Below are 15,570 nucleotides of genomic sequence, written 5' to 3' on the forward strand. Positions count from 1 at the left end.
GATGCAGGGAACGAGAGAGATGGAGAGGCCCTGAAAACACTGCCGGCCAAGGCTGGTGAAGAGGGAGACACAGAAAAAGGAAGCTCAGGACCTGGAGATTAGTTGTAGAGGGATGGGAGGTGGGGAGGGTGATGGAGGAGCGGCTCGGCTTTACGGCCGGGTCCCCCAGCATCCCTCCCCCCCTACTCCAGGCCGCGGGGCTGAGGGGTGGTGGGGCGGGGCAGCCACGGTTCCGGGCGGGTGGGCGGTATGGGCGGGGAGGGGGCGGGGCTGTAGCCCTGGCTCTCCCGAGTACCTCCTGCAAGCAGCCAGAGGGAACGGAGCCTCGGCCGGCTCCTGGCGAGTGCAGAAGCAGGACCAGAAGGACTGAGCTAAGGAAGCTGGGTGGGGGCGGGAGGGAGGTGCCACCAGGCACCCAAGGGTGGTATTGCCCACTTATCCAGCCATGGAAGGGCCGTATCGCCTGCTATTGATGCTGCTGCTGCTGCTTTTGGGGGTGAGTTCGAATAGGTGTCTTCTCTTCGCACGCACTGGGGTTGGGAGGGTGCGCAGAGCTCGCGGAGACTAGAGCAGGCGGACACTTGGAGAGGGAACTTGACTCCCCCGGGGCACTCACTGTGCGCCGGGGTAGAGTGGGAGTCTCTCGGACCAATGCCGAAAAACCTAGGGAGAAGGGGGGCGCAAACGGGACTGAGATGCCTGTCTCAGAGAGAAGCGCGTGTCTTCGGGGGAGGTGGCAGCTTGGACGCTTGGGTCCGAAGCAGAGAGAGAGCTGTTGAGGTTCGGCGCTTTGGTCTCCAGAGTGGGGTCACGAAGGGAGGGACAAGAGGGGAGATGCTCCGACTCCTTGGTCCCCGGGAGGAGTAGGTCGGCTAGAGTATTCCGACGCCTGAATCATCGAGAGGAGCTTCGTTTGACCAACGATGCCAAGGGAGCGATGGGGAAGGGGATGAGTTGGGTGGGTTATTTGGGCTTCCGGACAGACAGAATGGGGGAGCAGGCTCCAGCGATAAGATCCAATAGAGGCAGTGGGGGATGAGGAACGGGATTCGGGAATTGGGGGCAGGGGGTAGGCAGAAGGTATTAAGGGTGGGACTTTGGACAATAGGGACAGGGCAGGACAATGAAAGGAGGGGAGGGGGATGCGCTAGTGAATGAAGCCGGATGGCTGCAGAGAAGGGGCGTTGGAGGAGCAGATAAGCAGGAAGAGGGGTCATGAAAAAAGAGATGGAGCAGAAACAGGCAAGGAGGAAAGAAAAGCTGAAAAGTGGGGGTGGGGTGGGTTGGAAGACAGAGAGGGGGCTGAAGTAACGATGAAATGGTCAGACCAGAGGGTTAGAGCCTAAAAGCACGGGGGCTATTCAAGGACACTTTCCCTCTATGTCTTACCTAGCCCGGAGATTGTAGATGGAGAAGGGACTGGTTGTAGCGGCCAATCTCCCGGGTTCTCTATCCTCCTAGAGCGCTGCGAGTCACTTCTCGAAATCCTCCTAACTCTCTTCTCTCACACCCATCCGGCGTGAGCTTCTTCCCAGAACCCTCTTGCACTCCACCCTTCGCCCCTTTCCCAGCCAGCAGGCTAGGGGGTAGCCTGCACGAGCTGTTTTTGGCAGAAAGGGAGGCAAAGAAAGAGGATCCCTTCCGTTGTTCAGGTCCCCAGTATAGGACAGAGAGACTGGATTGGCCCACGGACGGAACGAGGAAGGTTCTCCGGGGGCGGTGGTACAAGTTAGGTCTGGCTCCGGGGGGTATAATGAATCAAGTGTAGAACCCAGGAGACCAATGGCCAAGAGAGGGCGCTCTGAGGAGGGGGAAAAGGGGCAACCACAACAGCTGGCATCCCGTCCCGTCCATTCCCTGAAAGATTAGTAATGAGCTGCTCAGAGCATCCCGCTTACAAATCCTTTCTCACGGCTGAACCAGTTCCACCCAGCCCCGCACACTTCTGTCCCACACTCTCTGGGCTATCTTTAACTTCTCCCAACTGGGTCTGCTGCCTGGTGTCTGGCTGAGGAATCCACTCTACTCCCAGTCTTGGGAGTTGGGAGGGTGAGAAGGGTTGGCATCCGACGGGCGCGAAGCCCGGGTCTCTGGGGGACAGGAAGCAGAAGCCGAGAGAGGCGGAATTGGGGAAGGAAGAAAAGAGTGAGTGGACTGATGCCTGGGTTGCTGTGTCCGAGGAGTTGTCTCCTTGAGCCAGGAACGTCTGGCTTCTGAGAAACGAGCGAGGGACAGGGGGTTGGGGTGGGCTGGGGGGCGGGCCAGGATCTTCCCCAATCCCTCTTCTGCTGAGTCATAGGGGGAGCTGTCTCAAGTGAAGGGCAGAGTGTCCCCCACTGAGGGACCACAGTCTTAAGGTCATTTGAAGAGTTCCATGGAGGGGGCCAGATTAGCTTCTGTCCTTAGGGGTCAACCCTAAATCAAGCTCTAATAGCTCCAAATGAGGCGCAGGGTGGAGAAGGCAGGTAAGGATTTCTTCTTAGCCTGTACAAGCAGGCGCCTTCAAACCGCCTAGATCCTGAAACTACGTCTGGAGGCTGCCTTATTGCAAAATTGACCCAATGGGGTGGGTGTGGCCAATTCACAGAGAGCTTTGGATGCCCAAGATGGGGGCCGAGACCACCCTTTCCCTGCGGCCTCCCAGAGCACTTTGTTTTGTACCACTCAGATGACATTGATCTTGAGGCTGAAGTGCCTGGAATTGGGAGGGGGGGAGGAGAATCGTTTTGGGGGGAGGGGGCATAAGTGCCATCAGAGAAACTGTGGAATGACCCCCTGGAGAATCCCAGATCTGGGTCAGGTGTGTGCATGAGGCAAGATTGGGCCTGAACTTCCCATCAGACACTCTCAATGACCACTCCTTCTCGGACTACCTAGCTGCAGGCTTTAACCAGATCTGTAGTACTTAAGCTCTGTGTGTGTGTGTATGTGTGTGTGATGAATGCTTTTCACCCTCTGGTGCCTCTGGGCCCCTTCTCAGAATCATGTTCTTAAGAAATTGACGGGAATGCTAAATTTCAGTTGGAGACTGCTGAAAATAAAGATGTAATTTTTTTCTCATCCAAGTTCATAGCTCCCCCTGGAATCTATCCCCAAAGAGTCAATGGACCTCAGGTTAGAACCCTCTAGTGATTAATAACTCACCTTGTGGACAAGGGTTGAAAAAACTGGGCCTACATCTCTCTCAGCACCTCTCTGGATGACAGGAATCTGGGAGAGTTGGGTGGGCTCCTCAGAATCCTGTGCTTGAAAACATGAACTTTTTCCCAAATTCCTGAAACTAGAGGGGAGTTGTGACCCAGAGACTAGAAGAAAAAGACTGTACCAGACAGGTAGCTCCAAGGGAAAGGCAGGCATTAGTTTCTAGCTTAGGCAGGTAAGCAGCAGGGATGAAATTCAGTGCCAGGGCTGGGAATTGGAGAGGCAGGGGTTAGTTTTAGGGGCTCAGGAATATCCAACCCCCCAGCTCTGCTAGGGATGCTGCCTGGCAGTGGTCTCAATGCTGTCGTGGTTTCTTCCTGAGTCCTGGCAAGAAAGTGCTGAAACCAGAGCATCCCGGGCCAGGCGGGCGGGGGAGGGAGCTGGGGTAATGGAGGCACTTTGTCATTCAGATGTCTGTAATCGGAGCTGCCTAGGAAGCTAATGCAGCCTCTAATAGGGATGGAGCTAAAGGCAGAAAATGAGCAGGACAGTCAAAGGGGAGGAAGGGATCTGGCAGGGGGCCCAGCAGGGGAGAGTGAGTGGCTTTGGCAGGATTTTAGGGTTACCCCACCCTTGTCCCTTAAGGTGGCAGAAAAAGGACCTGGGACCTGGTCCTTCCCAGCCATCTCCCTTCAAATTGAGCTCTTCCATCATTCTGAGCTAAAGGGTGACTATGATACTTGGTTCCCTTCTCCATCAACATCTTGATCAAATGAGCACCACACACCTGTCTCCCCACCGTTTGCAATGGATCCTCAGTCCCAGAGCTTGATTGTCTCCTCCAACCCCACTTTCAGGCATTTGAAAGTGAATTCCATAGATTCATGAAGGTCTCAGAAGTTTTCAGGTCATTTGAAAAAGTCATAGGCTCTTAGAACTTAGAGCAGGAAGGGAGCTTAGAGATCAGTCAACCCACTTTCCTCATTTTACAGAGGAAGAAACTGAGTCTCAAGATCACAGAAGGAATAAGCTGTCAAATTGAACATTGGAAAATATGTTTGTTTGTTTTTTCAATTTGAATCCAATTCCTTTGATTCCAGATTCAGGGCTCTTTCTACTACTATGGTGTAAGGTTCTCAGACTCAAGACTAGCAATTCCTTTTCCTTTCCTGGCACTTTATTCCCTTTCTTGAAGCCCTGTCCTCATCCTCCCAGTTCCTCCTCAGAAGTCTAGTAAGGCATCAGATCAGGGTTCTTCAAGTGTGGTCTGGGGACTCTTGAGGATCCTTAAAACCCTTTCAAGCAATCCTCAAGGCCCAAGCAATTTTCATAACAATATATTTTAATCTCTAATAGTAACTGCAGATATAACTTGCATAAACTCAATAATTTTTGAGAGTCAATGGTCCTAAGATCAAAAAGTTTGAAAAGTATTGCATTATACAGTTAAGGGGGCTCTGTAGAGCAGCTAGGTGACATAGTAGACATAACATGGAGTCAGGAAGTCATGAGTTCCATTCTGGCCTCAGACACGTGTCTCTGTGACCTTGGGCAAGTCACTTAATTGCTATCTGTCTCAGTTTCCTCATCTGTAAGATGGTGCTAAAAACTTCCAGGGTTATTGTAAGAATAAACTGAGATGACCCATGTAAAGTGCTTTGCAAAAATTAAATTGCTCTAGAAATGCTAACGCTTGTTATTATTAGAGTCAGATCCTATGTCTCCAGCACTGTCTCAAGCAGATGGCAATCTTCCCATACTGAAGTTGCTTATTCTCCTGTCCCTACTCTCCAGTCCCATCCACCCATCTCCTTCATGAAAGTCCTTTTTGAAATCTCACTGCAATCTTTCCCACTGCAGCCTCAGTTAATTCCTCCTCATTTTGTCCTTGGTAGGGTTGGTCAGTATTTTCCACTTTAATTCATTCTTCACATCTCAGCTCTGCAAAACAGTTCTGGCTTGTAGGATTTACAGTTGGAAAAGACCTTAGAGATCATTCAGTCACCTTCATTTTTCAGATGAAGAAACTGAGACCAGAAAGGAGAATTAATTTACATGTTCACAGCACAGCCTGACCATCTCCAAAGCTCTTTCTATTGCCCCTGGATAGTATCACAGTAAGGAAAGAATATTGTCTTGGGGGAAAGCTCTCAGAAGCCACCTGCAGCTGTAGAACTGGGGCAGGAAGCCTCCTGAGTTGCAGATGTTTTCCTCCCAGGACTAGGATATATCATTGCCTCCTGGGGAAGGTGCAGTATTGAGAAGAGGGGGCATCTGTCTATCCCCTTCTTAGGCCACACAGGCCCTTTACAGATCTTTTAAAGAGCAGCTGCCTCCCAGGAGGAACCAATTTGTCAATCCCCCTCACTCTTCCATTCCTTTCTAAAATATCCAGATCTTTGCCTATTTTGGGACATTGGGGTAAAGTATCCAGCCAGCTGATATAGAAGCAGTTAATGGAATGGAGAAAATGACCTTGTGACTTCTCTTTTGATCCCAAAGCACCAGGACCTGAATAGGACTAGGTGGTCTGCAGTAAGGGAGCCAGATTCGGGAGTTTGCATAGGCCTTATGATGCTTTTAATTTTCTTTTTTTTTTTCAAGAGACAGAAAATAAAACAAGACTTCGGCAGCCCTCCTACCCCCCACCCTCAGGAGAATCTAGTGCTAAATTGTTCCTATCCCTGGCCAAAGATGCTTCGGCGGCAAGAATCTGACTCCCCTTTCCCCTGGATACTGAGCTGTTCCAAGTGTCTCTCTGTGTGTATGTGTGTGGTGAGGCGGGGGAGTCCTCTGTTCTCTGGAAATCAAAACCTTGTGAGGCAGAGTAGCCTGGTGGTTATATGGCTATTTTACTGTCATCTATAACAAGTCTTCGCTTTATTCATGCCAGACTCTTCCTCTTTGGTTGGCTTTTCTTTAGGCATTGTGTCTATGTCATTTGACAGATAAAGGAAACTGAGACCCAGAAGGAAATTTGAAAAGACATAGATGACAGATTAAATTGGAACCCAGATCTGTAGTCCACGTGCATGAGCATCCCTCTGTACATGCTCCCATTTTCTCTTGGGGTGGGGGATTGTGGGAGCTGGGAGGCTGGTTTTCAAGGTCCCCTAATTCTGCAAGAGAGACCAGGAATGGGGTGGGGAGAATAGAAGCCAGGAACAGTTTCCCTGATTCAAAAGAGATCTAACCTAGGAGTGAACTCAGCAGCTGGTTTGTTCCAAGTGTTCTGACCTCCCCCCTCACACTTGGGGGGATCAGTGGAGAGAGGCACCCAGTGTCCCTCTCTTCCCCAGGCTTTTGATGTTACTAATGCCTCCCAAGTGAGCTCATCCCTGGGCCAGGTGTTTCTAATAGAGTGAATTAGGAAGGGGCATTTGATCCATCGGAAGATTCATTCTTCTCCTCCTCCCCTCTCTCCCTTCTCCCCGGACTTCCGGAGACTTCTTCGGCTTGACCCTGCTCCCTCTCTCCACACAGGTGTCCATGGGGGAAGTGAAGGAAGATTGCGCCACCGACCTGTACACGGACAGTGGCGAGTGCTGCCGGGCATGCAACCAGGGCGAGGGTGTGGCCCAGCCCTGTGGGGTCAACCAGACTGTCTGTGAGCCTTGCCTGGACAGTAAGTACCTCGAGGAGGGGAGAGCGGGGCTTTGGGGCGGGGGCTTCCGGAGGCAGAGCAGAAATCAGGGGGCTCAGCCATTCCCAGCCGGAACCTCTTTTTTATTATTTTATTTTATTTTAATCAATTACCTATAATAATAACTAATTTCCACACAGGTTATATAATCGAACTTATCTCCCTCCCTCCCTTCCCTTCGCCCTCCCGATGCTGGCAGGCAATTCTACCTGGGTTATACTTATATTATCAGGCAAAACCTAGTTCCATATTATTCATTTTGGTAAGGGAGTAATCTTATAAAACCAAAACCCCCTAATATAAACCCAAATAAACAAGTGATAAATCACAGGCTTCCATCCGCAGTGGGACTCCAAACAGCTCTTTCGCTGGTGGTGGTGGATAGCTTTCTTTGTCCCTCAGAGTTATCCCCAGGAGGAACTTTTGAACCCTGGCTGGGGTGGTTTGTTATAGGAGCACAGAGCCATAGAATGATAGTGCTGGAAGGAAATTTAGAGGTCAGTCCAACATCCTTATGTTCTTAGTTGTTTGTTTTTTTCACTCTTCTATCTTAGAATCTTTAAGTATCAGTTCTATGGCAAGAGTGACAAGGGCTAGGCAACTGGGGTTAAGTGATTTGCCCAAGGTCATATAGCTAGGAAGTGTCTGAGACCAAATTTGAACCCAGAACTTTCTGTCTCTAGATCTGGCTCTCAATCTACTGAGACACCTACCTGCCCCATTTTATTAGTGTGTGTTTTTTTTAATCCTTATTTTCCATCTTAAAATCAATACTGTGTATTGGCTCCAAGGCAGAAGAGCAGTAACAGCTAGGCAGTGGAGGCAAATTGACTTGCCCAGGGTCACACAGCTAGGAAGTGTCTGAGATCAGATTTGAACCCAGGACTTTTCATTTCTAGACCTGACTCACAATCCAGTGAGCCACCTAGCCACCCCATTTTATTAGGTTTTACAAAAGTATTGCTTTATCTATTTTTGGAGTCACTATTTAGAGTTATAAATACAGTTAATCAAAACCACGTTTTAAACAGACATGTGCCCCATAGTATCTTTGTTCCTATGCCATGACTAATGTCAGCCCCTTCATTTTGTTTAATTTTTTATAAGAAACATTTTGCTGATGCTTTTTATATCATTATATCATTGTTATTTCCCCAAACATCCCTGCCCACAGCAGAATGCTCCCATTTAGTTAAGCAAAACAAGCGAATCGGTTGGTCACTACATCAGGCATTTGCCTCATCCCACATCTGTAGTCTACTACCTCAATGGAATTGATAATAAGAACTGTTAGTATTTAGATAGAGCTTGAAAAATTACATAATGCTTTAAGATATCATCTCATTTTATCCTTACAACTCTGGGAAATGGGTGTTGCTGTTCAGTCATTTCAGACATATCTGACTCATCAGCATCCCATTTGGGTTTTCTGGGTAAAGATACTGGTGTGGTTTGCTATTTCCTTAACTCGTTTTGCAAATGAGGAAACTGAGGCAAACAGGGTGAATTGACTTGCCCATATAGCTAGTAAGTGTCTGAGATCAGATTTGAACTCAGGAGGAGGAATCATCCTAACTTCAAGCCCTGGTACTCTAACTACTGTGCCATTTTACAGATGGGGAAACCAGGGCTGGGACAGGTTAAATTCCTTACCCAGGGTCATAAATATCTGAGACAAGATTTGAACTGAGGTCTTCCTAACTCATTGTCAAACAAACACTCTCCATTGAACTACATAGCTCTCTCTTTGGAGAGAATAAGTGTTTCAGTGAGAGTCCTCTGAAGCTGGGATTGGACATTAAATTGATCAGAGTTCTAATGTCTTTCAACGCTATTTTCCTTTTCACTATTGTAATCCTTGTATAAGTTGTTCTCTTATATCAATGGTACTTAGCACAATGTCTGAGCCCAGTGCTTAGTAAATGCTTGTTAAACTACTGGCCTCGTTCTTTAAATCAGTTCATAGATAATTTCCCAGATTTCTCTGGATTCTTTATGGTCACCCTTTTTTTTTAAACAAAACAATAATGTTTTACTAACTCATATGCCACAATTTATTAATCTATTCTCCAATTAATTTGTTGTTATCTAGTCATTTCTATTTTGTCTGACTCTCTGGGACCCCATTGGGGGCTTTCTTAGCAAAGATACTAGAGTGGTTTGCCATTTTTTTCTCCAGTTCATGTTACAGCTAAGGAAACTGAGGTGAAGTGACTTGCCCAGTGTCACACAGCTAGGAAATGTCTGAAGTCAGATTCGAACCCCAGTCCTCTTGACTCCAGGCCTGGCACTCTTCCCTCTCTACCTGCTATGCTACCTAGCTGCCCCTGGAGCTAGAACTTTTAAGAAAACTAGAGGAACCTGAAGGTAGAGATGAGGAAAGAATTCCAGGCATAGGGAACAGCCTGAATAGTATTTTATTTCCTTGCTCTCTCTTTTTATAGAGGAGGAAATAGTTATATGGCTTCAATATCCTTTTGTAGGCTTGCTACACATTATTCCCTTTTATATGTTCCAGCCACATTGGAAGATGAGCTGTGTCTGGCATGGCTTAGTGGATAAGCTACTGGGCTTAGAGTCACGAATCACGCAACCAATCAGCAAACACTAATAATGCCTAGCTACTATGTGTCAAATACTGTGCTTAGGGCTGATAATACAAATACAGGAATGTGATAGTGTCTGCCCTCATGGAGCTTCCATTCTACTGGGGGAACAGAACATGCTCACCCAATAATGAAATCCAAGATATATGCAAAAGAAAGGCACATGATGGGAGGACACTCAAAACCAGAGGACTGGGAAAGGCCAGCAGTAGAGGGTGGTGTTTGGGCTGATCCTGGAAGGGACACAAGAGACCCTGAGGTGGAAGGCAGAAAGGACAACCTCATATTATGGACTCCATCTATCAGAAAGACTAGGGCAGTTAGGTAGCAGTGGATAGAGTGCCAGGTCTGGGGTCAGTTAAAATTTGGCCTCAGATACTTCCTAGCTGTATGACCCTGGACAAGTCACTTGACCCTGGTTGCTTTATCTGCCAGTTGAGCTGAAGAAGGAAATGCAAAGCTCTCTAGGAGCTCTGCCAAGAAAACCCCAGATGGTCACAAAGAGTCATACATGACTGAAGAACAATACTATAACAAGTAGAAAGAGTTCACTGGGTTTCCTCAGCATGGAAGACATAATAATAATAAATATTTAATAATAGTGAACATATTGATAATAAGTTAATATAACAATAGATAATTAATGGATAACTGATATTTATACAGTGCCTTAACATTCACAAAGTACTTTACATATATTAGGTGTCCCAAAACGTCTTAGTACGTTTCAAATAGCTTAATAGACTTTCCAGATACCCTAAATTGTTTCCATTGAACCGCATAACAATCTTGGGAGACTAGGGCTACAAGTGGAATTATTATCTCCATTTTACAGATAGGGAAACCAAGGCTAAAAAAGATTAAATCACTTGTCTAGGACCTCATGGCTATTATGTATCGGAGGGGATATTTGAACCCAAGTCTTCCTGACTCCAAGTCCAGTACTCCTTCCACTATGCCTGAGAAGCCTCCTATCTTGGTTAGAATCCAATCCTCCTCAAAGGATGCTATTGTTCCATCTTTACCTTTGATTCACCAGTACTTTAGCTCAGGGCTTGCCACATAGCTCAATAAATCCCGGCTGAGCTGAATCAAATTTTATTTTGAAAGAGAGTATAGTTAAAAAATAATAACTGCCTCCCCCCCCTCCAAAAAAACCCATCTTGGAGGTAAGCAAAGGAATCTCCCGAGAGAAATGCCCCCTGTTGTGTCTGGGGCAGGCAGGGGGAGGAGAGGCTGATGACTATCTGGGCTAAAAATATCAGCCAAGCAGCAAAATCAATGACTGTTCTTTTGCTTTGGTGAGTGGGGCTTGGGGATGAGAGATCGAATCCCCGCCAAGCTGGGGAGTCTGACCTTGGGGGATCCCATCGAGGACATGGCCATTTTCTCCTGCTGATGGGGGGTCTTTTCTAGTACAGATGTGGGGTGGTATGGAGGGAGGGAGGAGGGGAAGAAGAGACTGTGTCCTGAAAGGGAGAAATACCTTCTGGGAAAAATCAGGACCTTTGTCTGGTTCAGGCAGGGAACCAGTGCCCTCCCTTGCTGTGTCCAGCATTATCCCTACACACTTTTCTAGTAGGCTCAGATCCTTTCCTGGGAGGGCATCTTTGGGGCCCTGCATTGTTCTGATGATGAGGATATAGCACTTTAAAATTCATGGACCCCACAGAGTGTAGAGAACCAGTATTAGGATGCCCATTTTGGGTATCAGAAAACAGGCTCAGGAAATTTGTGACTTGTGACAATAATGCAACTGATAATAGCATTTGTATAGTACCTACTATGTGCCAGGTACTTTACAAATATCTCATTTGGTCCTCACAGTAAGAGGCAGGTGTTATGATGATCCCCATTTTATAGCTGAGGACACTGAGATAAATTGGAGTTAAGTGATCAGCACTCTATCCACTTCATCACCTATTTGCAATAAATAGTAGAGTTTACATCCAAAGGAAACTAGATGGCCCAGTTCATTGAGTGTTGGGCCTGGAATCAAGAAGACCTGAGTTCAAATCCAACCGTAGACACTAGCTGTATGATCCTGACCAAGTCACTAAAGTTCTGTTAACCTTAATTCCCTGCAGAAGGAAATGGCAAACCACTCTGATATCCTTGTCAAGAAAACCTCATATGGGGCCATGAAGAGTCGGACATGACTGAACAACAACAATATGTATAGGGTTTAGAACTAGAAAGGACTCTTCTTCACTCTCTTATAGAGACAGGGGCTTATACCCACTCCAGGGACTCTCATTTCCAAAAAGTCAGCTTAAATCCAACCCATTCCCTCTCCTACTTCACTGGGATGCTGTTCCTTCCCTCCCCCCCTTCACTTCCCAGCACGAAAACCTTCCTCTCCAGACCTCCAATTTGTGATGGGGAGGTGGGGAGACCTTTAATCTGCCCCTGAGGGAAGGTGGGTGCTCAAGACCCCTTTTAAAACAGCCTTTCAATTGGCCCCAAGCCCAGAACTTGTCAGAAAGCTTAACTAAGAGGAGGAAGTACATCTCTCCCCCTCCTTCCCTCCACCCAAAGGACTGGTCTTCCCCAATAAGGGGGATGGGGATAGGGAGAAGTGAGAAGCACAGGACGGAGGGGAGGGGTTTGATCCGAAGGAGCTGTGGGTTCTGTGGGTTTGGGCCCAGCAATATCAGCTTTGGGGGTGGGGAGGAGTTCAGTGTCAAGAACAGGGACTGAGAAGTCAACATTAGAGATACAGTTGCCTCAGAAATCACTTGGTATTAGAAGAATCTTTCTCTTCCTCCTTCTCTCTCTGTCTGTCTCTGTCTCTGTCTCTGTCTCTGTCTCTCTGTCTCTCTCTGTCTCTCTCTGTCTCTCTCTCTCTTTGTGTCTGTCTGTCTGTCTGTCTCTCTCTGTCTCTCTGTCTGTCTCTCCCTCTCCTCTCCCTTCCCCCAGCTCACACTTCTTAAGGAACTCAATTGGAGGTTCCTTCCACAATCCTCCTTGCCTCCACTCCATGTTCTCTGTTCCCTGAGACTTGATCATCTTGAAACACCCCAGGTGGAGTAGTCCAGGTATACCCACAGAGAACAAGCCAGTTTCCCAGCTCAACTTCTCCCTCTCCCCTCCCCACCTTTGAAATATGCCCACTCAGCCTCTTCTTCCAGACCAGAACTAATGGGGGCCTGTTATTTATTCATGAAACATCTCATGGGACTTAGGAGGTGGGGGTGGGAAAGATATTCTCTAAGCTGGTTAGAGAAAAAGGCAAGAGATTCTAGGGGGAAGGGGGAAGCATGTGAAGGGTCTTAGAAACAGCACAATGGATAGAGCACTTGGGCTTGGGGTCAGGAATATCTGAATTCAAATCCTGCTGCAGACATTTACTATTGTGACCCTAGTCAAGTGACTCAGTCAACTTAACTCTTCATAGCTGCAACTTCCTAATCTATCAAATGATGAATTGGACTGAATGACATCTAAAGTTCCTTCCAGCTCTAAATATATGCTCTTGGGAGAGAAGGAAAGCTTGGAGATGTAACAAGAATTAGTCACCTTTCTCCATAGGAATTCCTGGGTCTAGAACAAGGATCAGTTGCTGGTCTCCATGCCCCAAACTGATGGCCCCATCCCTGGGCCTAGTCTCTATCTGACTTTCCTAGATCAGGTTCATCTACTCACTAGAGCCAGGCAGAGAATTCTTCCTATTATCTAGTCTTTCTGCAGAAAATGACCAGAGTAAATTGGGAAGAGAAGACACCTAGGAGAGAGTTAGAGCAAGGAGGGAGCTGCCCCTCCTTTGGAACTAGTCTTTCCAGCCTTGCCAAGAATTCACCTCAGGCCCTGAGCGCCAATCATTGGCCTGGTTTAATGAGTTGTTTTATTCAGAAGAAGAGACCCCAGCAGAGTTTCTCTTGTTCCTAAAACATTTCCACCCAGAAACCAGTTTTGCTCTCACCTTCCCTAGTAGTTAAAAAAAAAACAACCCACCACATATTTCACACCCCTCAAAACATGTTCCCAGGAGATTGCCTGCCAATTTTTCCTCCCCAAAGCAGAAGAGAGCACCCTCCCCTCCACACATAAACATACAATAGCCATCCATCCCCCTGTCTCTGTGCCTTTACTGACCCATCTTGTTGAGGCTCTCTTCTTTTTAAGACCTCATGGCCTGCCTTAGCTGTTGCTGGAATAGATTTTCTGCTGTCTAAGGAATTTTGTTCCCATTGAAACTTAATTCATCTAAATTCTTCTCACTTGACCCATTCTAGGATCATAAATTTGGATCTATAAGGAAATTTAGGGATCATCTAATCTATCCCCTTGATTTTGCAATTGGGGAAACTGAGGCCACAGAGAGGAAGTAACTTACCCAACATCTTATAAATAGTAAATAGCAAAACCAAGATTTTCAAACTAAGCTCCTCTGACTCTAAAATGAGACTGATGCCATTTTCACTACACACACACACACACACACACACACACACACACACACACACACACACACAAACACACACAAAACCTCTTTCTCTGAAAGGAACTCCTTTGAGTTGTATTTTGAAAGATCTCCTTCTTGAGGATTTGAAAATCAGTAAGCCTTTTCTACTTGGTCAGTCTTTCTTACTCTCTTTCCTCTCCTTTCCCTCCTGCCTTTCTATAATATTCTTTTCTTCTTCCTGGTCTTTGTCCTTCCCACTCCTACTCCCTATTTTATGATCTATAGATAAATTTTCATCTCTTTATATCTTTGCTTAGCCCCAAATTCCAAATCACTGCTTTGCCTCTTCCTCTCCTCCAATGGGAAAGAGCCATCACCATTTTTAAGTCTTAAAATTCTCCCCCGTATCTAGCATTCAGCCCTTTTCTACCCCTCATTTCAAATCCTATACCCCTTAGGGTTATGATTTCTCATCTGATCCAGGATATCATGGTACTAGTATTGGTTGTATCACTCTGGGAAAATTATTTTGTTAGATCTCAGTTTGCTAAATGAAAATGAAAGGCTTACATTATAGGATTCCTTGTAAATGTTAAGGAATTAGTATTATTTTGTTGTTATTGAGAAGCCCTGGGCTTTCTCTTATCCTTTCTTCATCAACATGTTCAGTTACATGGTCCCACCAAAGAGGGCAGAGTAAGAATTTAAGGGTACTGTTCTGTCCTCTTCCCTTTTTCTTTCCTTTTCTTTTTTCAAACCCTTATCTTCCATCCTAGAATCATGGCAGAAGAGCAATAAGGGCTAGGCAATGGGGGTTAATTGACTTGTCCAGCATCACACAGCTAGGAAGTGCCTAAGCCCAAATTTGAATCCAGGACCTCCTATCTCCAAGTCTGGCTCTCAATCCATCAAGCCTTCCCCTGCCCCTTTCCATTTATTTCTGAGAGTCGTATTCAGGGAAAAGCAGGAGCTCAACTTTAAATAATTTTATTCTACCCTTATCTCTTTGCCCTAGTTTTATTATTTCATAATTCTCCCCTGGTCTTGACCCAGCATCTTCCTTCCCAGTCTAAACCCACAGATTTAGATGGAGTTAAGTGGTGATTGTTAAACTAGAATAACTTTCAGAGTTGAGAGTGTCAGAAATTTGGGTTATGGGCATTGATTAGGAAATCCTACCTGTGTTGTAATGAACCCTAGTCCCTCTTTCTATAGACCAAGCCCCCTCCTTAGGACCTCTTTTGATACTAAACCAAGGGTTTTTGCCCCTTTAAAACTTATGTTTCCTTCCCCACCCCTTGCTTTTTGAAGAAGAGAAGAAAAGGGAGTAGAAGGCAGGTAGAAGGACTAATAGATTGAAGGCTCTTTAACCCAGGTGATTACCAATGCATCCAGACCAGGCTTTGGGGAAAGCAGGATGAGAACCCCAAAGAGATGAATTTATATTCACCTAAAGCAGAAGCATCATTCCAGGCAAGGGGATTCCAGGGTCTGAGATGCAGCAATCATTTCTGTGTCCCCACCACAATCTTTGCCCTGATCCACCCTTGTGGCTGGGGGCTTTTCACCTGAGAATGAGGACTTCAGCACTTTGAGATCCAGTGAAAGTAAATTCATAACTCCTACCCTGCTTTGGGAACAGCTCCATGGCTGGAGACTGAGGAAGGAAAGGGGGAGTGGGAAATAAAAATGAAAATTCAGTGTCTGAGGACTAAGAAGAAAGAGTAAGTGTTTGGGAATTGGTGGAAGGACTCAATGTCTGAGAATTATGGGGG

General features: G+C 46.6%; 1 protein-coding gene across 1 annotated transcript in view; it reads left to right on the top strand.

Moving 5' to 3' along the window:
• Positions 1 to 285: 285 nt before the first annotated feature.
• Positions 286 to 15,570, top strand: part of NGFR (nerve growth factor receptor) — a 29,622-nt gene continuing 14,337 nt past the window's right edge. The window contains exons 1-2 of the mRNA XM_001373785.4: positions 286 to 496; positions 6,625 to 6,766. Coding sequence (XP_001373822.1) covers positions 446 to 496; positions 6,625 to 6,766 — 193 coding nt within the window. The 5' untranslated portion in view covers positions 286 to 445. The remainder of the gene's footprint in view (positions 497 to 6,624; positions 6,767 to 15,570) is intronic.

The sequence above is a fragment of the Monodelphis domestica genome, chromosome 2 (assembly GCF_027887165.1).
Source record: "Monodelphis domestica isolate mMonDom1 chromosome 2, mMonDom1.pri, whole genome shotgun sequence".
Taxonomy (NCBI): domain Eukaryota; kingdom Metazoa; phylum Chordata; class Mammalia; order Didelphimorphia; family Didelphidae; genus Monodelphis; species Monodelphis domestica.